This window comes from Amphibalanus amphitrite, unplaced genomic scaffold (assembly GCF_019059575.1).
Source record: "Amphibalanus amphitrite isolate SeventyFive unplaced genomic scaffold, NRLGWU_Aamphi_draft 001030F_arrow, whole genome shotgun sequence".
Lineage (NCBI taxonomy): Eukaryota > Metazoa > Arthropoda > Thecostraca > Balanomorpha > Balanidae > Amphibalanus > Amphibalanus amphitrite.
Window position 1 is genome coordinate 164,410 of NW_024882524.1, and position 26,899 is coordinate 191,308.

Below are 26,899 nucleotides of genomic sequence, written 5' to 3' on the forward strand. Positions count from 1 at the left end.
CGTGTGTTGACGTCTTTTAAATTTTCTAACGCGACTCTTCGGTTCCATAGGATAGTGCATTTTGTATCAAAGGCGGATCTTGATAGCGGTATAGGGGTCGTGGCCACGGTTGGGAAGGTGGTAATCGAGCACATCAATATGGAGGTCGTCATCGTTGTAAACTCGCGAGCATATGGCTCATAAACTCATTTTCTGATACATATGTGCCGCATTGCTACATTTTGCGACATGCTTAGGCAAACGATAGGCTACACATTAAACTATTATGCTTTTAGATGTTTACTTATGATAGGTACAGATCAAAGATATGTAGTCTTTCAACAATGAAATAGGGTGCAAGATCGAAATGCTCGTATGTCGCCCAGCTGGACACCATGACAACATATCAGAGACTCGTTGTTCAATTGGATACATTTCCTGAGCTCGTCGTCTTGAGACATCAGTAAGTATTCAACTATCCGCGTGTCTTTGAGTAATGCTGTTAATGAGTTGAAGGCTTAACACGTCTTTTTCCATCTCGGTTTCAATGCTGCTGTAGCGTCATGACTGACGTATGTATGTAAGGTGGTGCGCCGTGTGGTGTTGTTGTCTTGTCCTGTCCCGTCCTGTCCTGTCCTGCCCTCCCCCCCTCTCCCCCAGTGAGGCGGACACGGACCGGGCCAGGGAGTACGGGGCGGCCGTGTGGTGTGACTGTCCTGTCCTGTCCTGTCCTGTCCCGTCCTGTCCTGTCCTGTCCTGTCCCGTCCTGTCCTGTCCTGTCCTGTCCTGTCCTGTCCTCTCCCTCAGTGAGGCCGACACGGACCGGGCCAGGGAGTACCGGGCGGCCGTGCGACTGCAGAGCTGGGTGCGCGGGTACCGTATTCGGGACCGGCTGCGTCGTCTACACCAGCTGGCGGCCGTGATCCAGCGCCACTGGCGGGGCTACCTGGGCCGACGATACTACCGCCGGCTGCTCCAGGTGGGACACCGGACACGGAAGAACATGAAGCTTGTGATTAACTAGCTCATCTGTCCTCTGTTAACGACATCTGAGAGCCTCAACGTGTGTGTGTGTAATGATCTTCCATGATCAAGTAGGCATTTGAGCATTAAAACCCGAAGAGCGCTGCACCTACAAGCACCGATTGCATTCCATTGCTGACTTTCAAGCGTCTGTTTTACCGTTTACGATAGCATGCTGTTGGCCATCTCTCTTTGTTTTTCAGGAGACTGTACTGCGAGCGCAGGCCGACTATTACAGGAGACAGGCGACCCTGATCCAGAAAACATGGCGCGGTTTTCGCTCGCGCCTCTTCGTGTTCAACTTTGCCGAGTGGAAGGGCTACCTGAACTTCGTGGCCGACCAGAATGATGAGCTGAGGTATTTATGCTAGTATGCCGCTGTGCGAGGCAAGCTGTGATGTCTTAGACTTATTTATTCATGCTCCTGATTGTCGAGAATTATTTTCGGTAACTTTTGCTCGACAAGGTTTGGCCGTGCAATTTGCTACTACCCAGTGTGTTCAATAGGTTCCAATCGCAAGGATTTAACGTGTTCTCGGTTTTCTCCTGACAGGGTTCAGTGCGCCCTGGAGTGTCGACGGCTGAGTGAGGAGCGGAAGACGGTCTGCTCCTCGGAGATCCTACAGCAGAAGACGCTCATCAAGACACACCACATGATCAGCACTAAGACGATACCGGGCGTCTACAACTCACCATATCACAGGTGCGGTCAGTTACAGCGGCTTCTCAGACGGGCTGAGGCTGCAGGCACGTGCTTATTAGCTCCTAATAAGCTGGTATACGAGTGCTAGAGTGCTAGAGTGCTAGCACTGGCCTACTCGTAAGTAGGCCAGTGCTAGAACTTTTGGTACTGCCTGGACTTAGGCCATTGAGTTGAATGATAAGAATACAAGGATTGGAGTAGCGATTACGTTGTGCCGTAGGTAATGTATGATGGTTAAGGAGACGTTATCTTGCATGCCTTTGAAATTTTACAGCATAGTGATAAAATAATATTTAACTGATGTCATAACGATCGTCCTTACACAGGGAGAGGATTGGTATCGAGAAGCATTTGGCCAGCATTCGGTTCCCGGTTCGTCCAACGAAGAAACCCAAAACCAAACCCGAAGACAAAGTAGAAGACGATAAATCCGCATGGGGGGCTTCCAAATTGCAGGTAGGTTTAGTTGCATAGATCAGCTTATTTCGCAAAGTTATGATATTACTTTGTCAAAACATCAAACTTTTCTTATGTTTTTCTTCTTTAGCTATATCTTATTTTCTATGAATTCGTTTGAGATGTTCGACACCGAGCTAGATATTGAGCTACCGCACAGTCGCTCACCTGTCGTCGCTCGTTCGCCAGGGCCCGTTTCTGCCGCCGCTGGAGCTGCGCCGCCGCCTCAGTCGGCGGCCCTGTCAGTCTCTGCGCACCGCTGAGCCGTTCGAGAACACAGAGGCGGCCGTGCGCGACCAGAGGCGACTGGCCAAGGTGCACTGTGTCTCCGAACAGCCGTGAGTAGCTGAAGTAGCCGTGGGGAGCCGTATGGTGTGCAAGGAGCCCTGAGTAGCCACAGTAGCCGTAAATAGCCGCAGCATTAGCGACTGAGTACCTGTTGCCTCAGTGGGTAGTTGCCAAGTGTGCACGGAAGGCATTGTGGTTCATAGTCATTGGCCCTTGTTGTTCCACAGATTTATGTTTCTGTCTATTCGTTTGCCCTGCTGTTCCTTCCCGCTGTGTTCCTGTAAGTCAGTACTAGTAGCCAATCATACCAAAACCAGTCCCGTATCACATTGCTCCTCACCAATCAGCACTGTCTCTCTCCTGCCCCGCACCGATCACATCCCTCTTCCTCTTCCTCCACCGTCTCACACTGCCCCCTCCCCCCCCCATCGGCAGGTTCCGGCCTCCGACTGCACACCTACTACCTCCACTCCTATCCTCGGTACACGCGAGCGTCCCGTATCGTCCCCCACCGCCCTTCCGGGAGACGGACAGCAGTCGATTCGTCGGCAGCGGTGACTTCCGCCGCGTCCTGAGACCCGTCGAGACCTTCGACGGGTGTGTGTAGACCGGCGGGGTCGCCGGAGGTGGGTGATAGTGGTCTGACGAACTGTTTGGTGACGGTTAGTGCTGTCTGGAGGTGGCTGTTGGGATCTCTGCGGCGCAGTAGACGATATGCAGTCGGGAGGCTGGTTGGCGCTGGGTAAATTTCGTTTGTCTGAAGCGTCTGGATGCTTGCAGTCTGTAAGCGTGAGAAAATTGTGTCTTGTTTTATTATTTGTATGTGAGGGAATGTTATATCTCCCATGGTCAACAAAAACCGGAAGTTTGTTCGACCTTCCGCCCCCTCCCCTATACATAAGGGCGAGCGTCAAGATGCATTTTGTTGCACACAAAGGTATTATTGGATTTTATTGCAGTGTATTGACACAACACACTGGTGTTGTCATAAATACTCGTACGACAGCTCGATAATACCATTCTGCGAGCTCAGCACTAAGGCGAGTACGCTAGGCAGCTCATTTTACACAGATACAATACCGAACCGAATCTATTGGCACATCTGAAAACATAGTAACTGAAAATATAGCGATATCGAAGAACGGCGCCTTATTGTTAACCACTACCTACAGAATATACACTTATGTAGAGGTCCTGGCTCTAGGACCGCACATGGAAACGCCATGGAAACGTCACATCAGCGAGCTCAAAACACTTTCCGAAGGAAATATTCATCTGAAGCTCCGAGTTCGCGCGTGCGCAGACCACCCCACAGCATGCAGCTCGGGCGGTACACAGTTGTTATACACACGCGCTGTCCGTCGGAGTACTGTTGAAGGCCGCCACGGTCGCAGGCGAGAGGCATTGACCAGGAATACATGGGCAGAGTAAAAGCGTATTACAAACGGATAACAAATAAGGAAAACCCGTTCGTGATACGTATTTCCTTGTCCATGTATTCGGGGCCATTATCACAGACAAAGGTCACCACACCGCTCGGCGGCCGGTCGCCGCCGGCGCCGCCCCGCGGTCAGACTTGTGCCGGCTGCACTCGAGAAGCAGAGAGGCCCCATAACGATCACAAATGTGGCGTCATATCCGTGATTCTCTATTATTTTTTGTTTTTGGCCCCAAGTCTTATAAGATGCTAAAATCTTGTAGATATGTTAAAATTTTGTCCATAGCTTAAAATTAATCAGGTTTAACCAGAAGCAGAATCAGCATCAAAATCGAGCGACTTAACCCTATTCCTGGCGGGGGGGGGGGGGGCCTCAGGAGCCCCCCCCCTGAGGTTTTTTGGTTATTTCTCCCAAACGCGTTGAGCTAGGAAGCTCAAATTTTCTGACTTTTCCTAACAGGCTTCTATGCAACATGTCTGAAAATTTTGAGTTGATCTGACCTCAGGTCAGGTCACCAGAGGCGGTTTCGTGACCCTACCTCAGAAAAGTTTGCAATCACGCCAGAGCTAGAGTTTTTGACCGATCAATTTCTTCTCTTCAGGCTTTAGTTAGGGTACCAGTATGTGCAATTTGTATATCTCGGAATTTTGATATCGGTGACCTAAGGTCAGGTCAGTTTCGCGACCTCCCCATTATAAGTCAATGGGGGAAAAATCAACTCCCTGTTTTTACCACTAAAACGGGTCGGAATGGCCCCATATACCATACATGACTTCATATACGATCAACCTTCACTACCTTGAGGTCTGTTTTGCTGTTGGGCAGCTGTGAGGTCATGTGACGTCATCAAAGGTCACCAAAGGTTTTTGGCCAATAACTCCGTACAGGAACAAGATACAGACGCGTGGATGGTCTCATTGTGTTCAGCTCGTCAAGACGCATCGAATGATATACATGATGACCTCGAGGTCACGTGACCTGAGGTCAACCTTTGACCTTGACCTTGCGAGGTCAACATATATATCATTCGATGCGGATTGACGAGAGGATCACGATGATGCCCTTAGTTTGTTCCTATCTTGACTAATTCGAAAGTTATTCGAGAAAAGCTCTCTCCATATCTAGCGCCGCCATTTTGACTCTTTCGACCCCTGTGACGTCATCTTTGACCTGACCTGAAAATGACCTTAGTAAAAATTGTAGATCTTGACCGTGCGTATCCGATGCCGTTTACCGTTTGTCGCTATCTTGCTTCGTTCTCGAGATCTCAGGGGGGGGCCGAATCGGCCCCCCCCCGCCAGTTTCTTGTCCCGGCGGAGCCCGCCAGGAATAGGGTTAAAGCTCCGCGTTGGCAGTTCGATTAAAAGTCACCGATTTTTATGGCTGGAACGGGCCTCGAATTTCAGTTCCTTCGGGAGCACCGCGGACGTTGAATGCCAGCCAAGTCAAGTGGAAGCGGACACAAGTCTGGCGGGACGGCTCTAAAAACCCATCAGTGGTAGACTACATGAACGTAGGGGCGTCCCGGCAACTGGGAGGAGCAGAGCTACTTACGTATCACTTTTTGATAAGTCAAGCAACCAACTACACAAACTCTTTAGCAGATCCTACCATTAGCTAATAGGCAACTACTTTTGCTTCTGACTTTGAAACAAGAACAAAATCGCTTTGATCCTTAAAGTAGCCATGACCCCTCCCCGTTGCGGCGCCCACAATGAAGTATATACAATGACGTGGCAAGGCAGGGCGCGCGCTGGCGGCGCTCATCGCATGCCAATGACCGTCTCAGGCGGACGCAGCGGCGAGCTGATGGTGCTCAGCGGAGCTGAACAGTCGAGCGTCTGCGCGCCGTTCAGTGGCTTCTTCTCCTCCTCAGCCAGCACCTGGAGGGGCTGCTTTTTGGGCGTGAAACGGTTGCTCTTGCGTACCTTACAAAAGCAGAGGCCACACACGGCTATCAGGAGCACCAGGGTGAGTACGCTCAGCCCCGAAATGAGCAACTTCTGGACCAGCGTGAGCTCGGCTCCGTCTGTGAGGTGGACATAAGGAGACGGCGTCAGTCAGCGGTACGAGAAACGGCAGGGTAACGTTCAATTCACTGCCCACTCCGCGCCTTATAACAAGGAAGATTTGAGGCAACGTAATGCGGCACAGTATAACTATCAGGCGCTGACAAGTATCGCCATCTATGGACAGAGTTTGAACTAATAGTACTAGCGTTGGCCGCCAGGGGACCGTACTTCGTTCCCGCCCTGCCTCTGGCTGGCTCCGACCAGCTATTACCAGATTCCGCAGGAATATGTGAGTGCCCGGACACCCACGAAGCGGCACTCTACCGGCACTCACCCGTCTCCTCGGGGTCCGGCTCCGGAGTCTCGGTCGGCGGGTCCGGAACCCGGATACGGTGCGCCACCTTACTGGTACCGTTCAGGAACGGATAGTTGTGACGGGAGCTGCTGGTCGAAACGTCCTCTGAAAACGGGAGCGTGCGGAGGTGTGGCCGAAAATCCGAAGGAATCACTGATATTTTGCTGGAAAAGCCTGATCGGCTGTGCAAAGAATATACGAAGGAAATAGGCACGAATTGTCGTTTTTAGACCGAGGAGGTCTGCACCTACAGGCTACAGATGATTAAACGATGACATTTGAAACGAAAAGCAAACCATTAATTACAGCTCTTTTGAGTATACTTTCAAATTTTTTCGTCGTCGCAGACGGACTGGTATCTTCTGCAGCTGTCTCACCTTTGCAGACGGGACAGCAGTGGCCGGCGGGGACCGGGCCGCGGCACGCGGTCGAACAGACCTTCTGGGCGCAGCTGAGCTGACCGGCTCGGCACACGCAGCTCTTACAGGCGTCTACCTGCCACGACTCGCCCGAGGCCAATGTACGGTTACCAAGGAAACAGCTGCCGTCGCGGGTGGCCTCTGTGGGAAGGAAGAAAAATGATTGTGACATGTTACGCCAAACTATTTATGGGACCGATTGTATAGGGCACGTGAATATTATCTAAGAATAATATATAATTCATGCTAGTTTATGGCAAGGCTATTTGATCCATATTACTAAAGCGGAATGGAAGGAAAGTCGTCTCCGTGTGTGACACCGGTAGTCTGCTATGTCTGGTACGAACCGATGCAGTGAGGGCAGCAGCGGCCCTTGCTGAGCACCGGCCGCTCGCAGCTGAGTTTCGGACAGCGCTCGTGGTAGCAGCGGGTGGCGCCGTTCCGGCAGCGGCAGCTGACGCAGGCGCTGCTCCTCCAGGCGGCGCCGTCCGGCCAGGAGGGGCCCGGCCCGGCGGCACACGCCCGGCCGCCGCGCCTGCTCTCTGGCGGCGGCTCGGTGCTGCCACCTGTCGGCGAGCGGCCGGGACAGATCGGGCAGCAGTGGCCGGGCCGCCGCTCGGGTTGGGGACAGGCGGCCGGCGGGCAGACCGGGTGACTGCAGAGCACTCGGCCTCCGCGGCACAAACAGCTCGTGCAGCTGTCCAGGTGCCAGGTCTGACCCTCCAGATAAGTGCCGCCCGTCGCCGACAGGCACACTGTCAGGTTCACGTGACGTGAAGGCACCACAGAGTCATCTGAAACAACCAGTTCTAAGCGTCAGTTATTTCAGAACAATTAATGCGTGGAGTCGACGCAGTTTGACCGAATTCAATGTGAATAAAGCAGCATAGAGGTGAATGAAAACTACAAGTATGTTACTCTGGCTTTAACACTGACCCAAAAGTGCCCAACACTTCGCAGTTCGCCGAATGTAATTTCACGATTGCATTACTGCCTCGCATCAACGTTTCCCGCCTTTCTTTTACCAAACCTACCCCGACACCCAACCCGTGGCCGTCCGCCACTGGCGGCCGTCTTACCGGGACACGTAGGGCAGCACTGGCCGGGCTCGATCTCGGGGTGTTCGCAGGCGGGCACCGCGCACGCGATCATAGAGCACATCTCAGTGCCCTGTTGACAATAACACTGGCGGCAGCCGTCGTCCCAGGAGGCTCCTGGCGCGTGCACCTCGCCCGCTGCGGGGGGGGGGGGGCATGGATGAGCTGAGTTTGGTGGCATAGTAACGACCCTTTTGTAAGAACTTTGAGTTCATTTAATACCCAGCATTAAAACGAAATGGTCAATGATCCTTCCTTTCCGACAGTCTGGCCCTGACTTGTAAATTAATTTGGGAAATTACAGTCTCATGCAGTTCCTTACCACGAAAGTTTCATTTTGCGTTAAATTGTGACTCACGAAATGAAATGGCAATGTATCGAGAAAAAAAAAAATCCAGGAAATCTGCAGAACTAGGTGGTGAGTACTGAGTGGTGACCCCCGGGACCCCTCAGTTCAGACCGTACCTGTAGACACACAGCTGAGTCTGTGCACGGTCGGAGTCGGAGTCGGAGTCGGAGTCGGAGTCGGAGTCGGAGTGGTGACCGGCGCCGGGAAGCCGGTCGCCCCCTCCCGACACCGGCACACAGTGCAGCCTCGGTCGTTCACGTCCAGAGGGCAGGTGAGAGGACAGCCCTTCAGACGGCGGCAGTGGTGGCACTTACACCTGGCGGGGGGGGGGGGGGGGAGATGGTCAGAACTGAAAAGGTGCTCTAAAAGACAGAATCACTGCCGTTTCCATCCATCACTGGCAGACATGACTGCAGTCAAGAGCTAACTAGGGGACCTCGACCAGGAGTATAGTTTCGAGCAGGAGTTCGGCTCACGATAGTAAAAGCATGGGTACTGCGACTTTCGGGCAAAGGTTGATAAATCGTGTGTCACTGTGTTGAGTCACCGTGTTTCAAACGGCGTGGAAAATAAAAATATCCAGAAATCTGCATCCACATTTTTCTACACACGTAACGAACGGCCGGCTGCCTACCTCGCACAGCCTTTGGAGTTCACTTTGAAGCCGTGGGGACACTGTTTCTTGCAGGAGCTCATGTCGCGGCAGCGCGGCTGTGGCTTTGGTGTCGGCTCCGGCGGCGGCTGTAGCTTTGGCTCCGGCTGGGCGGCCGTCACACACTCGCACAGCGGCCTGCCCTTGCTGTCCGTTCGGTATCCGTGCTCGCACACCACGGCGCACTCTGAAACAACAAACGGCACGGCCGCGTCACATACGCCGCCACCAGGCCGGCAAATAATCACCGCTCATTTCACTGGAACCGCTATTTATTTGTAGTGCTGCGGTCCCGTTTGGCGGTGCGATGGCCGGCGGCGTTCGTACAATCCCCGCGGGAGTGGTCTGCCCCGTCCCTCGAAGTCGTCAGTCATCACCCACGCGCATGCTGCCATTCAGAAAAACAGCACTGTTTTTGAAAGCTGCAATGAATGAATTTCATATTTTCTTTCATAACATATACCAGGCATCACATTTCAACCGTAACGGTGAAATATTCATAAGTTTCCGTCATTTTCCGATGTTTCCGCTGCGCCATCCCCGTGTGAATGCCCGCACGGATCGTGCGGCACAGTATACCTTCAGGCGCACGACTTGACTGCCATCTAGGGACAGAAGTTGATACTATCCATACGGCCCGACGCGACATGCGATATTATTCCGGTAAAAGTTAAAACGAAGGTAATATAATTATAAAACACACTTAGCGATACTCTGTGTAGCATTTACGAATACTTGAATCCATAAATGAAATGTGGCCGATGATAATTGGCCCCTGAGAAGTGGCAATATGAAGCTATTGCAAGCATCCTACGGTATATCAACAGTGAGCAATACAAACACACACATCACATCAGTGCAAAGCTTTGAGTGATGTTACAACTTGAAGTTCTATTCCATGATCCATGGAAAACGGAACGCTACATTGACATATCACTGACCTGTTTGGTTGCAGACGGGGCAGCAGCGGCCGGGCACGTGGACGGGGTTCCTGCAGGGCGGGTTGCACTGTGCGATGTGGCAGTGCAGCTCATTGTCGGCGCACGAGCACGTGGTACACTCATCCTCCTCCCACTGCTCGCTGTTGTTGTGGAACACGCCCGACCGAGAGAGGCACCCGTCTGTGGAGGGTCAAAGGTCATCAGTGCGCCGTCTTGTGTGTGACAGTTTTGTTGAAACGTATGACGGGGTTCATGTCACGGTTAGGAGTGAATGTGTGATGGTGATTGCTGTGGGACAAGTCCAGCAGTGCTCATTACCAGGTCAAGGGTGGAAATAATAGGTGATGGCGCCAATGGCAGTAACCTGTGAATTACAGGTCAGTGACAGATGGCAGCATGTTTGTAATAAAATTTCTCAATAAACATGTGAGAAAATTCTCATGGGTGGAATGCAGCACGGACTTTCTTCCGAAACTCGAAAGGTGACGCTCTGTTTACGGTATCAATTGTCAATACCTACACCTGTGGACGTCAAACTTTCCTTACTCATAACAGCTACCGACGCCGTCCTGTCAGCAAAAATAACGACCGCAAACAAGGAACGCTGCCGATCGGTTCGCCACCACCCCGCCGCGCCCCTGCAGCCCCGTCAGCCGAGATAGGACCGCCGTCACATCCCGGCGGCGTCACACCCACTCGCCGTTACGTCACGTGTCACCGCGCAGATAGCGCCACCGTGACGTCATCGTGCACAGTGGGACTGTGACGTCAGCTCGGCAGCGCTCCGACCCGGCTGGGCTGTGGCGAAAACACGGAGTGGAACTCTGCCTCGAGTGGTCCTCTCAATCATACCCGCCCACGGCGTGTGGGAGGCATTCAGTAAAACCAAAATCTCAGCGAAGCCGACTGGCAGCTGACGAGCTTCAACGCCCGCTTTGAGTTACGCACAATAAAAGACATTTATTGCCGGCATACATCATGTCTATTTTCGGCCTAGTATCAGTACATCCGTGATGTAGGTATTGCACTTCCGACAAGAGGCATGTACTAGCAATCCCGTCGGATACATGATAACAAGGCCCATGGAGACGGAGTCTTCGTTGAAACATGTGCTCTACTCACTGAAACAACCGAGCTCCTCTCTCCAAACTGAAACTCTTCCCGGTCGGAAGCGTTATGAGTTATGACCTTATACTCGTATCATCACTTATGTACGTTTTCAGAGAAGAAATAGGTTACAATTTTGTGTCCCGTGCACACATATATGCAGAATCGAGATTAGATGAAAATAAACATCAGCATAATCATAAGAAAGCATGACAAAGTTAACTAAATAAACAGACGTAATTGCTTCAAGTCACATTACGTCACAGTGTAGCTGCTCCGACACACCGCCACATCTAAATGAGGCCGCAATCAGCGCTCCCGGTGACACTGGACCGGCAGTGGTGGCTTCCGGTACCATCTCGCCTGAGGCCCGGCCGTACGGTAAACATTGCACACTGACCGGAAGGGGCCTCTCCCCCTCCCCTCCTCCCCTGGTCAGTGTGGGCTGGCTTAGATGACACGCCCCGGTGACTCGAGCCACAAGCTCGCGGCGGCGGCACAGAGATCTCAGTGGGGCGCCGGAACGCGTGACGTAATGTGACCCCGTCCCCACCCGAAGGGTCACGGCGTCATTAGGCCGGACGGTGGTCCGCAGTTCACTCCGACACGACACTCCGTATAGTGGAGCGACAAGCTGAGACAGTTCTGCAATAAGCGACATCTCGGCATGCAAATGAAGTGATCAACGGTGGTTTCTGTAGCGCTATGGTTTAGCAGAAGGTCTAAACTTTCCAATTACCGTTTGCCGAAATGAAAATAACTGAAATAAGAATAAAACCAAAATAAACCCTGGCAAGACTCTGTACATTATAAAGGGTAGCTCCTCGAAGCCATTGAGCTGACTCACTGCCCACTGCTCACTCACTGGGATAGCAGAAATAATAATTACTATCATTATGCATTCAATTCTAGCAGTGTTGCTATTTATAGGCCTTCGTATAAACCCCGCAGAAGCCCAACCATATTCCCAGTACCTCCTACGATTGAGTTGCTGAGGCACCTTTCTGACAACTGGATCGTCATTTATGCGAGACATGACATGCCAGTCAGTATACGGATGGCACTCTTACGAGGAAGTGCAATTTACGACCTCGGTTCGTCTGTGTTATGCAGCATCGTAAAGAGCCGCAACACAGTCGTAAGGCGGCGATAAGCAAGCGTCTACAAGTGTAGACATAGGTGGCTTTGTGTCTCTCGAGCAGCGCTCTCGGTACAGATAAAGGAATTCAAATACGGTGTCAACAAGCTGCATGTCTATAAATAGCCGCATGAAATGACAGTACCCTGCCTGATGCCTCGTTCCAACGGAGACTGAGTGCAAAGATGTGAGAATGTAGGTACGACTCTACGCTGTGTATGCGTGTAAGTATGCATGCATAATGCATAAATGTACATAAGTGTAAACATGCTTGAAGTATGCATGCTTCTACATCTTTGTTTTAACCAAGCATTGTGGACGAGCTACTTGTTTGTAAAAGAAAAAGTGTCTTGCGATACTTTATTAAATACAAATAACCATGAAATTGCAATGAATGTATATTGTATAGCTTCTAAAACCGTCTATTTTTATGTGACATGCTTTTATCTCCAACTGTGAATAAGGCACAAGTTAGCGTCAATTACACTGACGCTTGCCCTCATAGCTGCATGTTATGAGGGGAGTTGTGGGACGCCCAGACCGCTCCCAAAGACCAGCCGTACCCGCGGCGGTGCCGTTATCGCAACATTCTGCTGACATCACCAGCCCAGTGGACGTAACACTACTGCACCATACTGCTAAATCATCCCCATTCAGACAGGCGCGCCCGGTGCAGTCGTATCTGTTCATAATTCCACTCTAATTACACGGGATTATACCCTATCGCCTGTGTTCGGGCGCCCGGTGCGGTTGAAGTAATATCCGCCAGGGCCCCACGCACGTCAAGGCACAAATGACTATTGCCATCATTCATCCCTGCAGTCGGCGCGGCAGCGACATTAATCGTTAGTCCGGGGTGGCACGAAATGTGACGCTAGTCGCCAACCCTTCCCTGCGAGGTCTCCGGGTCAATGAATACATCACTCCCTCCCTTCCCTCGCTCCCTCTCCCTCATGGGGAGTGGCCGGACGGCCGTTTAGTCGAAGTCGAGCCAGGCGGGTCCGGGCGGGTCCTCCCATATTTGGCAAGGTCGCGCTGGCAGCGGTAGCGAGCCAGCACGACCGTTGCAAGGTGATGGTGACGCGAGCAATGTGGGACCGTTGGGGCCGCTGACGGGTCTGCAGTGACCCCTGCAACTTCAGAGCGCTGCCACGCCACGGTATACGTGAGGTGGAGCTGCATGCTGCACCCGGTTCACGGTCAGGGCTGCGGTCCGCCCGTCTCTGTTTCGTGAAATAACCCGAGAGTATTGCGGATACAACGGACAGTCGCACGGGCGCACCAGAGAATGGAACGACAGCCATCTTCGGCCGCAGTCCAGCTGAATTTAGCTTTTGCCGTACTCGACACAAAGGGTGGAGTAGCGGCAGCCAAATCGGACTTTAGAAGCCGAAGGGTCACTAAGTGGCCTTTAGTATTCATAGAAAGCTCGTGTTCTGCTTAATCGATACAATCACGCTTATTTCACCGGCATTCACTATTACTACGGGGATATGACTATGTAGGCCATTCACATTGCATGGACCCGGCGCTGAGAAAGGCCACTGACCCCTACATGGGCAGTAGGTATCACGCCCCGTGACGCCGTGACGGTCGCAGTGTAACGTTGAGCGGCCCCACGAGAGCGTATCCCGTACACCGCCGACGATAACATTCGAGAGCACACTCGTTACCCACTGGGATGTGTATACAATTTGGGTTTATGACGCAATTAGCCCACTCGGATGAATGATCATATTATGAATCGCGGAGAAATGACTCGGGGTGAAGGGTGACCACAGAAACCGGGCCAACGAACATGGGCACCGGCTTACGAGCACTTCATTAGAACCAGTGATACATACTCCCTCACTTGTAGCTACACCAATTAGTTATGCGTTTTGTTGATGCAGACAACATTTATGATAAATCTATTAAATAAATTTGTTGAAGGAATAACTGTAAGATTAATTCTTATCGTTGCCAATCGATTGTTGAGCATCAAAATTAAATTGTTACGTTCTACTACTTCGTGTTATTTCAATCGTATCCAGCAAGACATTAAACACGAGTTTAATGTTCAATTTACCACACAATTTGTGAGCAGCCAAACAGCTAAACGACACTGACTGAGATGTGATGTTTGTTTTCGTCGTGTTGCCGTCGAAGCGGACACATGTTTCATCTGTATGCAAATATCCGACATTGGGCACCCGATGGTGGCCAATATGAGAGACGGCGGAGTGACTGATATGTTGACTGACATGTTGACTGATATACGGGGATAGCGGGGAGTTACCGGTTACGGACGCGCCACAACACCAACAGCGGCTGCACGGCAGCGGGCCGACCCGGTGTCAGATTACTCAGCTACCCAACAGAGCTGATGCAATCGCAGATCGGAGTGGCAGATACTATCAATCAGATAGTATCAATCATCATCCTTTAGCTTGTGTAAAAATGCCACTTTGTGACACATATCGTGTGAGAAGAAACTGGAGGGGTGGACAAGTGACACATAACTTATTTCTGTATAGAAATAGACATCTGGAGTACACAAACTTCGGCTGAGGCCAGAACATGTTTATGTTGTGTCTGCAAGTACACAGACCTTAGAATGGACCTAATGTAATGGACCTTAGAATAAATGTCAAATGATTCCTACACTGTTTTGAATGCCAGCCACCGCTTACCACTGTATTACCATGGACCATGGAAATGAGTCGTAACTAATCTTCGCACCACAGTTGTTTTAGAGAAGTTTCGGCTCGACATTATTGGCAAGACACAAAAAGCAGACCTCTATCCTCGCCCTGACCAGGGTTCAATAACAGCAAGTCATTTTTTCCCGGCTACAACACCGGCTCTTTATAACTCTGGCAAAAGTTAAAGATCATAAAAAGGGCTTTGGAACAGTGCTCGGGTGTCAAGCATCTGCCTCAAATAGCACCAGTTGGGACCCGCATAATGCATGTACTAGCAGAACATGCCAGATTGCCGAGCCAAACATAGGTAGGGACCGGTCAATAGCTGCTCGAAAGACAAAGCCAAAGTTCGTTGCTAGGTGGCCCGGCGCGTGCTTCAAACGGATATGATGTCTTCTTGTTAACATTTAGCGATACTAGGAAAATCTGAAGTGCAACACCAAGCGTCACTTGATATTAAAACAAATGGCCCCATCATAGGTATAAAGGGCGTGTTATTCTATTCACGGAATTTGGTAACATTTATAGTGAATAGTGATACCAATGCTAGCAAAATAAGCATATGCTTCTCCAACTCAGCGGAACAATCCTTGGTGCCGTCAATATACTAATTGATAGCCGTTTTCTGCAGTTGAATGTCAGCCAGTGCTGCCATATCGATTTCACGGATTCATAAGATTGAGCTCAGGAGCTTAACTGCCACTACTTGACGCTACATTGGTACAGCCCACCGCTAAAGTAATGTAGGGTTTTACCTATCTCAACGGTTGGCTTTGACTGGCGATTGTTTAATGCGGAGTGATCGAAAAGAAGATGTCAATAGCTAAAGTTGCAGCTGCAAGGGTGACGATACATATAAGCTGCATTCAAAGTTTCATTGTAGTCTGGCTAATCGTTCCTAAGCTTCAGAAGCAGAACATACCCATGACTGAAACCACACATTACTTCTGCTGTGGACTGTACTCTGTGGGACTGTAGGTAAGTAAAGTACTCACCGATGCAGCGGGGACAGCATTGGCCCGGGTCGGTCACCTGGGGGCACGGCCCCAGCTCGGGGCACTGTAGCTGGTCGCAGAAGCTGACGGCGTCCTTGCAATGGCACGTGGTGCACTGGTCCATCTGCCACGTGGCTCCCTCCTCGTACCGTTTGCCCTGGTGCACGCACGTCGAGTTCTCCTCTGCCGAGAGGAGAATATGTCAATGTCAGTCATTATAGAGGTCGAGAACGGAGAATCTTTTACGATTCACCGTATTGGGAACATTGCCGTTATTATGCTTTTTTTGTGCAGGGTTAGTTAAAAAACCAAGCAGGTTCGATGGTTTACGGTATTAGAACGAGCTGAAGTGATGCGAAAATTTCGTTATGGGTGTGAAACGAAATAACACCATTTCGTCTCGGTATAAAACTTGTATGTCCAAAGAAAACAAATCAAATTTGTTGATAGAAGTCGTTTAGTCATACTGAGACTCAGCTCTATCATTAACGACAACATATCAACTCATCTTGTATAAAAATACAAAAGAGAGAGAGAGAGAGAGAGAGAGAGAGAGAGAGAGAGAGAGAGAGAGAGAGAGAGAGAGAGAGAGAGAGAGAGAGAGAGAGAGAGGGGTTGATGTGTCGATATAATACAGGGTGTCTCAAAAGTTCGCTTACAGGTACCAGCCATGCTTTTTTGTCAATAATTCTGAATCAACATGAAATTAACAGTCGAAATTTTGCATGGGCATTGGTAACAACCTTCCTCAAGCAGCTTCATTGTTTTCAAGCGCATTCGACCCTTCATGAGCTCACAAAAAGGGTTCACCTCTGACCATGGATCAGGCATGAAAATGGAGGTCGCATACTCGGGTCGGCTGAGAAACTCTCTGCTTCACGAGTAATGGGAATGGTTAGGTCGGAAATGACACATGGCAAAGTGTCGGCGAGGATGAGTACAACATGATGATCATCTAATAAAAACGGTGGCTAAAATTTTTGAAGGACAAAACCATGCGAGACTAACAGCGTTTTGAACGACCCTCGTACGGCAGCAGACTCGTGCTCCGGAAAGCAGCTGAAAATGCAGTCCTAACTATTGAAAACTGACTAGAAGCTCACAGACAGAGGTTACCCAGTTTCAAAAATTGCAGGTCATCATAAAATAAAGACAAAATATCATTTAAAATTGTTTATAATATCTATAACGCTAAATTTTGAGGGAAAATAATGCAAAAATCGTGAATGCCGAGGACAAGTGACCCTCCAGAAGTGTCAATTAATGTAAAGTTTTATCTAACGAAGTTTCAAGAGGCAGATCTGGAGCAAATAGCTTTCTTTTACACACGAAATCCGGACAAAACCGCACGATGGACAGGTTTTGGCCGTTTACAAAGCAGAACCTCTCCTGAGGAAAACACTCCGGAACCCAGCGATGGTCTTGGCATTGGGAATGACGAGCGTTCGGGATTTGCAAATTTTGCAAAATGTGTCTAAGAAACAGATGGCCGACACATTCTGCTACGATATGCTGCGAAAAATTTGCCCCTGGCACTTCCCATTTGTTCAGGAATGGGGTTGTTTTGAAAAGGAAAATGATGCTTGGGAGGTCGGCGCCAGTCATTCATGAAGGAGTTAGCGCCAGAGAAGACCTACAAAATACTCACGGATGGTGTCGATGCAAGCTATCGGCTTTCAGGGAGAAGCGGATGTTGCCGGGGAGCTCGTCAAACCTAAATCCGACGCAGAAACTGCGGGGGATTCCCCTACAAGAGCTTGAAAGCTGGTAACCTTTTATCAGCCTCCGGCAGCTGACGGAGTGACGAAAATCGGTATGGGCAAATATTTTTGGAGATACAGCAAAGGGTTTGGTTTCCAACCTTCCGAATCAGTTGTCAAAGCATGCATATTTGTCTAGTGTACACACGGACACCAAAACCTTAGATTTTTGGCCGATTCTTATATGCTTTATTGACATGGAAAATGTGTAAACGAACTTTTGAGACACCCTGTATAAGGGATTACGTTAGAGTCGATAAATTTCTGTAGGGATTGGTATGAATAGGATCTTCATAATGTATCCAACGGAGCGACAATAATATCCCATTGCAGAAATGCAATTGGTTCTTACAATTTCTATCAATAGAACTTTTATATGCTTGGAGATATGGCTTCTTTTCCGCTGACATATTGATCAGCTGCGGTAAGCGATGAACAAGACAAAGATAAAATCGACAATTTTTGATAAAACACGTCATCACCACGTCACCACGCCAAATTACCATTCAAGGAAAGACTCGCTAAAGCGCTGGAGTTGTCCTCCAGAGAGGCGAGTCAGTCCAGCCGGCGAGAAGCACTAACATACCACGCAGGTAGACGGAACAGCAACATATCCGCACTGTTAAACAACAAAATTAGACGGGGCAGCGGCGCTCAGTAGGTATGCCTACCGCACTAACTAGTAGATGGGACAGCAGGCGCTCGGTTACACTATACCTACCGCACTAGAATGTAGACGGGACAGCAGGTGCCCAGTCGCTATACCTACCACAGTGGTAGACGGGGCAGCAGGTACCCGGTGAGATCCTCTAACCTACCGCACTGGTAGACGGAATAGCAACTCACCGCACTGGTAGACGGGACAGCAGGCGCCCGGCTGTCCGGACGCGTCCATCAGGACACGGGGCCGCGCACCGCCCGGACACGCCGGCAGAGGACACGGCGCCGGCTGGCACACGCACGCGCCCGGACAGCATCCCTCCGGGGCTGACCGGTAGCTGTCCGCAGGACACGGCGCCGCCGGCGGACAGCTCACGTTGGTGCACGGCGCCGCGGACACGGCGGGCGCGGCTGCGGGCGCGGCTGCGGCGCGGCCACCGAGCGTTAGTGGTGTGTGGGACGGGGTTAGGGCGGCTAGGTGCTGGTATTCACACTCAGTTTGGGGTACAGGGTAAGCAAAATTACGGCGACAAACAGAAACAACAAACGGCGGCAGATTAAGGTTAATCAAACAAAAAGGATCAATCACACCATGCTGAGGGTATCTGATTGGACTCGAGAACACACAGCATAACTGGGCTTAGTGTCAGCTGTCAAAGGGGTCTAATTATCGCTACAATGCTAGTCTACTTGAGGTCTGTTATCATGATCTCGGTCAAGGTTGGGCTGTGCAGCTCGGAACCCCGCCGCCCCAGCTGATGGATGGTGATCCAGGGTGACTGGTAAATTTCATGACCGGAGTTCCGGGCGGCCTCTAACAGTCCGCCGCTCAGCTGGGTCTCAGTACTCCCCCTCACTCCCGACATTCATTCTGGCTAATCTCCGGTGACCCCAGTTGACCTCTGACCGCGGCGCTCTCACCTGCGCTGTCCTTGCAGTCCCAGATGCTGCAGCAGCTGCCTGGCCTCCTGTCTCCGGCGCGGACCAGGGTGGGCTGACCGTGCGCGCACTGCGGCCGCCGTGGGCACGACTCGAGGTCACACACACACTCGGCCACAGACGGACAGCAGTTGGGCCGGGCCGGCGGCGCCAGTTTCAGCACCGAGTCCACCGGACAGCCAGATAGGGAAGTGCCCTCGGCCGTCGATAGACACGACACGTCGGCGCACGCGTCCGCCGCCGCTGCGGAGAGGAGGGGCGACATCGGGTCAGCGGGGCCGGACAGGGACGGCACTCCCACAACACGGTACAGCCCGCACAATGACCCCACACATACATAAGTCCGTCGTGGTTGCCGTTGGCAACACCGGTTATCCCTCCTCTACCATTAAAGCGCTGCTCGTCCAAAACTCGGCCAAATGACTCGCCGCAAACACGATTCGGCTGCACGGTCCCAAATGGGGCGCCTGGCGTGTCTCAGATGAGATAGCGGGTCGCTGTACCGCTGAGCAATGACCGTACGTGGAGATAGGTCGCTATCACGGACCGGGGCGAACCGTGTCAGCGTCCCGTGCAGTTCGTACTTAGTCAGAGCGAACTATCAAAACATACACTTCCGTCGATAAACAGGGTCGGTGGCTGTGACCGGCCGCCAGGCTGTTTATCCTCGCCGAATGGCATTATCGGCCTGTGCAGGCCTAATGGATTGATCTCGCTCCGAGTAACATCTCAGCGACAGCTAGCAGAAGCCGCGCCGAGTCGAGGGCGGCAGGGGGCGGAGGCAGGTCACGTCACACAGACCGTCAGCCACGTCGTCAGGGAAGCTCAGATGAATCATCCGGCGCCGTGAGCTGAATCCAATGAGCAGTTGATGGACAAACTGAGACCATAGCACAGGTGTTGATGGGCGTGCACATTGCAGAGGTGGCAAAGACGCCATTCGCAGTCATTGCATGAGCTACATGCACAAGAAAGTGACAGCCTGTGCAGAGTGATCCCAGATTGCGCAGCTACTCGTTTCGCCTTTATACCCATCTACCAAGAGGATGCCATGGAGCCATGGAGCGTTGCAAATGTTGTGCATTTGCCACATAATCTAGGTAATCATTGCTATTTTCTGAACATATAAGTACCTACACCGACTCCAATGGTGTACGTCTACCTAACATCTTAGTCAGCTATGAAGCGTAGAAATACAGAGCCACAGCGTACCTATGGGTTGACCGTGGTGACGGCAATCAGGTGGCAGCGGTGGCGGCGGCGGCGGGTTTATCGGCGGTGGCAGTGGTGGCGCAGCGGCGGCAGTGGCGCAGCGGCGGCGGTGGCGGCGTGCGGCAGCCACCGTACCAACACATGTCAATCATCTATCGGGCTTCGCTGTGGGGCGTCGCTGGCCGCGACTCTGATTCGATTTGCCGACCGGCCAAGGTCGCGCCGATCGCCGAGTCCGGTCAGACTTGCAGGCTTCCCCGCCGAGCCAATTATGATACTACGCAGGCGATAGCAAACGGTGCCAATGGCAGGTACAGGGACCCGCAGTTGCTACTGTACACATATATTACCAATTTAGAATTGCGCTATTATTTGCTAAGTGCTGGCCATTGGAGAAAGGAAATGTAGCGCAAAGTATGGAGGAATAACACATGTTTGCTCCTAGCACGTATGTTTTGTATAATTCCTCTTACCGCAACAGATATTCTTCCAAAACTACAATTGTGCTATTTTTCCGCGCCGGTTGCCTCCCCAGAGCCCGTCCTTGGTATCGCCTATAGCTTCCGTTCCCGCTACGTGAATGAAAGTCACGTGACTACTACAGGTTTGCGCTCAGTACTAACACACCTAGCCCGAGGGCCGGTCCGTAGCGGGGAGGGGTAGAACGCCTGAGCTCCAGCGCAGTGGAGGTGGTGGTGGCCCGTATCATAAAGAGGCAACCGTAAGCAGAACTACAATTGCCGCAGTATAAGATTATGGTCAAGTTTTCTTTAAATGTATTGATTGACAAGAAAGTGCAATGTTTATCCGATATAATAAAACGGTGTCCAAGGCCTTGGAAGAACTATAAAACATATTCAGCAACGTATAAATTTCTGATACAGGCCATGACCTTTCACCTTGCCTCCGGGGAGGACCGCTCAGGAAGCCACATACCGAACGAATCGAGGCCTCGCAGCGCGGCGGCAGAGGAGCTGGATAAACCATCGCCAGATCTTTCGATTACTTATGTTTCCAGAAGAAGGAGGGGGTGGAGGGGGGGCTATTTTCAACCCACTCACCAATCCTTTCCTTATTAACTTATAGCTTACCGAAAAATGCGACACAATGGTGGCCGTCACGAGATGTAGCGAAGAGTGCCTCAGCCACACCCGTTTTGAGTAAACTTTAAACATTCGAATTCAGGCCAGGTTCCTGAAGCATTATTTTATTTTTGTCGTGCATAAGCTGGGATGACGTGGTCCAAGTTAATTGCCAAGAAACGGTTTTAGTTTCAGAACATTTATGAGGCTAGTCGCGCCAAATAGTATACCTTTGTTGTAAAATGTCAAATAGAATGTTGACGTGCTATCCAGATGATGGAATTTATTTGACACAAGAAGTCAAAAAGTGGCATCGTTAGTCATCCTGCATACCTATAAATCGATTCGTCACCTTGGTTCGAGCTCAATAGTTCTTTTCGCGGATGATCGGTTTCGTTTTCTTTTATTTGGGGGGGGGGGGGACAGTGTATGAGCCAGTAACCACCCTCCCCAGCCCCCCAAACAACAATTGTTGACAAATACTGTGATGGTCTAAAAAATGCCCTCAATTGTGTAACGTAGGGATGAATGAGGTAAGTTGAGCCGCTTTTGTTTTTCGTAAGCTACAGGCTACCTTACTGATCATTTTTCTGCGTTTACGGGTTGGACGGACAGAGTGGTCATTGCGCATGTAATGGTGGCCAGAAATGTTTCATACCGCTTATTTTTGTACTGAAAGGCTACGTCAAAAATCATCTTGCACGTTGCTCATCTTACCCCATGGGCGGGGTAAGTTGAGACACGTCGTGGGGAAAGTTGAGCATGGATGGAAAAAGCGAATCTCTTCTTTTCCCGGGCGCGGCGAAGAGTGGGCTCTTTTATTTACTCCATGGCATACATACTTATGGCAAAGTTTTTTTCCTCCATCAAAAAGTAACTGTTTTAAGCCTTCCATTAACTCGTCAAGTTTTCTATCACGGAAGAAATCATTTTATCCTTCAGATAATCTGCAAATCACTTACAACTTGTGTAATCAACAAAGAAAAACAATTTCCTACCATTTTTATTCAGCAGAAACAAGCGCAGCTCAGTTTGGTTTTCGACAGCGGAGACATCAATGGCTTATCCGGCTCATCTTCCCCCAGGTGAAAATGGCTCATCTTGCCCCACCCGTGGCCATTTTCGATTAATGACACCCGCTAAGGAAAATATCCATGCACCGCAGATAACAACAATCTCATTTTAAAGCCAAACATGTCTTAGTTATCAGGGGCGATACCACATGTTACCGGGTGCTGAGCGTGAGAACGTTGCCGTCTCACGTGAAAGACTGCAGCATCGTAAGCGAACGGCATATGGAAGCTCAAGTCAATCAGCGCCATAGGACCGGTAGGAGCTGAGAAACATGGGGTGGCTAAACTTGCGCCTTGGCTCATCTATACCTCACTCTCCCCTATTTGGGGCTCGCAACCTTGATTCGTTAAAGTTATTTGTCTGTTCATTATAAAAGCTGTCAAATTTGCCGTATCATTAAACTTTTATTGAGTTTGTATTTCACACTTATCTAAAATGAACAATTTTGTCACTGGCTTCTTTTATGAATGGAATTGGATGGTCGCATGAATGAACGAATGAATAGCTCCATTTGAGCATCAGCTGAAATCAATCCTAAAATTTAATCTACCAGTCTGCAACGAAAAGGTTTAAAAACCAGTGCAAGTTAGGTGCAGTTTCTAATCTATGCCGTTTTTTATTAAGTGTCTCATAGTTCCTTAATCTTGAGCCGCTTCTCTCACGATTCATTTTATGTGGTGCTTACATTGTTCAAGAAGTTATATTATTCGAGCTCGTTGGTCTTAAAAACTGCTATCGAAGTAAATTAAAGTGTTTCGGGCTTCGGCACTTAAAAAGCAATCGATATTTAAACCTCACCTATTTAGGCATTTCTTTTCAGCGTCTTACATGTAGCGGAGGGGCGTAGAAACCCTCAGCCATTCGGCCCTTGATAAAAAGAGCCAGAGCTTCGCTGAAAAATAAAAAAGAGCGTGTTGCTCGTGACGAGAGAAATCCGATGATTTGAGGGTCCTGGTCATCGCTGACGAGAAAAAGCCAATTATTTTTATGTCCTGGTCAATGCTGAGATCCTAGGTCACTGGTTGACCTCCCAGCTCAGGTTAATAACCCAAAAGCACGGAAAATTGGGTCCTGCTAGAATTTCTACAAGTGAAGTTTGCTGGGACTTGGCTTGCTTCTGACTCCGAATTTGCACTTGCTTTGATCAAAGATGATGTATCAAAGCATTTGGGGTAGGACGAGTCACGCCAGATCACCCATTAGGCGTTCTGCCGGCTATATAGAATGTTAACCAGCATTTACAGCCTTGCATCATATTGCATAGGCATTATAACTGATACCTAAGTATGCCTAGTTTTCAAATGCTAAAATGGGTGCTAAATTTCAAACCAACACTTCCTAAAAACCACAGTAAAAAGGTGTAAATTTAAGGAAGTTAACCGAGATCATTTCAAGTAAATGACCTTAACCTGAGTTTCACGTGACCTTGGCACCCACAACAATTAATGAGACAAACATTAGATAATATATTTCACATGTTGTGACGTTGCTAATCACGAAACGACTATGGAAACACACAGAAGATGTGCGCTGACTTTCAATTGCTATTCTGGCCTGACATGATCTTGAGAAAAATAATCACAGGTTAAAGGTTATTTGGTTCAGGGATTTAAAATTCTCAGACAAGACGCAAAAATGATAAGGGCTATTTAATTTTCCGGGAAGTTGTAAAATTGATTAACTCCAGGGCACCAAAGAATCGTCGCAATCCTTCGCTTTGCCGCGATTTATTGGTGTAAAACAGCGGGCGCGGTCTACTTACCTCTACTTATATGTGTGGTGAGGGCTAATATTCATTTTATCTCTGTTGATGAATGTGCAACAATTTCTATATGAACTGAGACCAGTCCATATGAGTATGTTTTTCTCACGGACAATGACAATATAAAAACAATGCGAATAAAACCAAACGTTTCGGACAACAACGTGCCTTCGTCAGTGGAGAAAAATGAGTGTATAGGTTTAACATCGATGAGAACTAAATGCGGCACCGTCTCGGTCTGGCCAGCCGGGTTGCCGATAAAATACACAAATGTTTATAAGCTTCCATGATGTGCTTAAAAAACTGTTGAAAATATATCTTTAAAAAAATAAAGATAACTACTTGATCGATGTTATCGAAAGAAAACATGTATGCCTAATTACTTATTTCTTGCCACTGACGGAGGCACTTTTTTGTGCGAAACGTCTGGTTTTATTCGTATTGTTATTGTATTGTCATTCCCTGTGAGAAAAAAGGATAACTAGATTCAGTTAGTAACCATAACAGCGAAACGGCTAATTGTAACACAATTCACTGTGTATACGAAACCTATAAGTCCCTAAAATAATTATATTTACAACTTTTAAAAAGATACAGCTTATACAGCTTGGGCATACAATTTTTTCTGCATTAAGATAATATTAATTTATCTCCACAGAATATGGTAAATTAGTGCTGCTGAAGTTCGCTTTCGAAGCGTCTCCTCCAGGCATTCCACAGCTCTCGTGCCATTTTGGATCACGGAACATGGCTGGGCGCAGGACAGGTCAGGTCGTCTGCGAGCTTGGACGGACCACGTGACCACCTCCTCCACTCCCCCTCACTCCCGTCCCCTTCCCCAGCAGGGCGTCCGATCTAACCGCGCCCCAGGCAGTCGGCTCGGTCCGACCCTCCCCATGGTCGAGCCACGGCCCGGTGCCGCCTGAGTTTGTGCCGGGTGCAAAACTGGAGCAGTAACTAGCGCCGGAACTAGTAGTCAGCACGACCATCGTCAGATGGCAGGAGTAAATGGAATAAGCGGTTCCAGGTTTCAGAAGGAATGGGGCAGGAAAAACCGCTGGAAACATTGTTTTGCTGATATAGCCATAAAAAGTTCACTGAATTAGGAGAGCAGCACATCAGTTTAAAGCCCTTCAGATGGTGGTTTTAATAAGCACACAATCATTTCCCAATTCGCCTCCAACGGTGTCACAGGCAAAGAATACGCTGAAATACTAGTGTGTACAGAAGCAACTGCGGGTCCCTGTACGAGCGATTCCATGCGTAGTGCGCACATACCGCTTCCATACCCATATTACCCTCAGAAAACTGGCTGTATCTATTTGTAACCGAAGGTTTGTTGTCAATAGTTAACCCGGCAGTTGCTGGGGTATTTCGCCACCCACCGTTTGCTGGGGGGGGGGGGGCGTTAAACGCCCCCAGCCGATAACTCGAGAACCAATAGGCGCAGCGAAACGCACGAGGCGGCAAACGAAAGAACGCGACGAGACACTTCAGATGAGTATTTTGAAGTTGAATTTCGAGGTCACAGGTCGGGTCAAGGTCAGGTCAAATACCTGAAATCGGGCTTTCAGTAGCATGGATTTCAGGACTTCGCAATGGGCGGTTCTCGTGATAAACTCTGTCAAAACGGTGCACAATCCATCATATAAGGCCTACAAGAGTGTCAGCTCCATGTAGGGGTCAGTCAGGCATAGGTCAGGGTCAAGGTCAGGTCAACCGGGTAGGCACATATCCCCGAAAATCAAAACTGATATTCGCAGCCTGTGACACATGTTTTATGGGTAATTGAGGGCGTAGAACACGATGGTGACATTCATTTTGTCATATGTGTACGTGTTTGGCTCAGAAAGTTCAATTTAAGAAATGCATGTATCATGGTCGTGAAGTAGTCACGAGAAATTGCCAAGATTCAGTTCAAGATTTTGGAAAATTCTGATCGATAATCAATAATCGAAGATAGCCATTTGATTGTCCATGGTATTGGCAGTCTAATGGCGTTTACGGCATGTCTGTATGTCTATTCTGTGATTTTATATCATTTTTTTAACATATGCCGTTTTTGGTCGAAAACTCTGAAATCATGACGTCACTAAAACTTCGATATCTCAAAAATTTTCCGACTGATTTTTTTGAAACTTTGTCACAATACACTTCAATCAATTCCCTACAGGTACCCAAAATTTGGCGCGCCTGCGGCGCGCCGTTTTTATGCTATGGCCCGGCGAAAAAAGTGGGGGCGTTTAACGCCCCCCCAGCAACTCGTGGGTTAAACACTATTCTTTAGAATTGTGTTTTTCTATTGAAAAACAAATCTGAGTTCCCTGACAATTTGGCAAAAGTAATCTGCAGTTGATCTATGGATCATGCAAGTGATGTGACGATGGTGACGATACAACCACCGTACACATATTGAATCTCTGACAGCTGATCTCAGCTTATGTATTGGTGTCGTGTGCCTCACCGCCTGTCACCAGGCCACGCCACGCCACCAGCCACTGGTGAAGCAGCACTGCGGCTGGTCAGTGGTGAATGGTGACACATCGAACTCCGTACACCCGCAGCACTCGTCGTGTGCCGGTCAGCTTTACGCCCGCGTATCGATTACGGAAAGTGAGTCACAACTCGGCACTGGACAACATCAGTGGGTCGGGTGTCACGTGAGTCACCCACGGGTACGTATGTCACACCCCTCTCTCCAAACTCCTCCGCTCTCTCCTCCAAGGAATGTTCAGTGTCCAGCGCGTCACCGCTATTCCGTCATTGTTATGGA

General features: G+C 49.7%; 2 protein-coding genes across 2 annotated transcripts in view; one reads left to right on the forward strand and one right to left on the reverse strand.

The window, feature by feature from the left end:
* The first annotated feature begins 53 nt into the window (after positions 1 to 53).
* Positions 54 to 3,591, forward strand: LOC122369381 (spermatogenesis-associated protein 17-like). Its single transcript, XM_043344085.1, has 7 exons — positions 54 to 442; positions 787 to 958; positions 1,206 to 1,360; positions 1,556 to 1,705; positions 2,032 to 2,161; positions 2,351 to 2,499; positions 2,885 to 3,591. The coding sequence occupies exons 1-7, from the start codon at positions 375 to 377 to the stop codon at positions 3,054 to 3,056; spliced, it is 996 nt and encodes a 331-aa protein (XP_043200020.1). The 5' UTR covers positions 54 to 374; the 3' UTR covers positions 3,057 to 3,591.
* Positions 3,393 to 26,899, reverse strand: part of LOC122369387 (cysteine-rich motor neuron 1 protein-like) — a 27,723-nt gene continuing 4,216 nt past the window's right edge. The window contains exons 2-11 of the mRNA XM_043344100.1: positions 18,979 to 19,239; positions 15,638 to 15,820; positions 9,714 to 9,893; positions 8,755 to 8,959; positions 8,237 to 8,436; positions 7,754 to 7,909; positions 7,022 to 7,468; positions 6,633 to 6,815; positions 6,235 to 6,360; positions 3,393 to 5,917 (exon numbers count right to left, since the gene is read on the reverse strand). Of these exons, the coding sequence (XP_043200035.1) occupies positions 5,652 to 5,917; positions 6,235 to 6,360; positions 6,633 to 6,815; positions 7,022 to 7,468; positions 7,754 to 7,909; positions 8,237 to 8,436; positions 8,755 to 8,959; positions 9,714 to 9,893; positions 15,638 to 15,820; positions 18,979 to 19,239 (2,207 nt within the window). The 3' untranslated portion in view covers positions 3,393 to 5,651. The remainder of the gene's footprint in view (positions 5,918 to 6,234; positions 6,361 to 6,632; positions 6,816 to 7,021; positions 7,469 to 7,753; positions 7,910 to 8,236; positions 8,437 to 8,754; positions 8,960 to 9,713; positions 9,894 to 15,637; positions 15,821 to 18,978; positions 19,240 to 26,899) is intronic.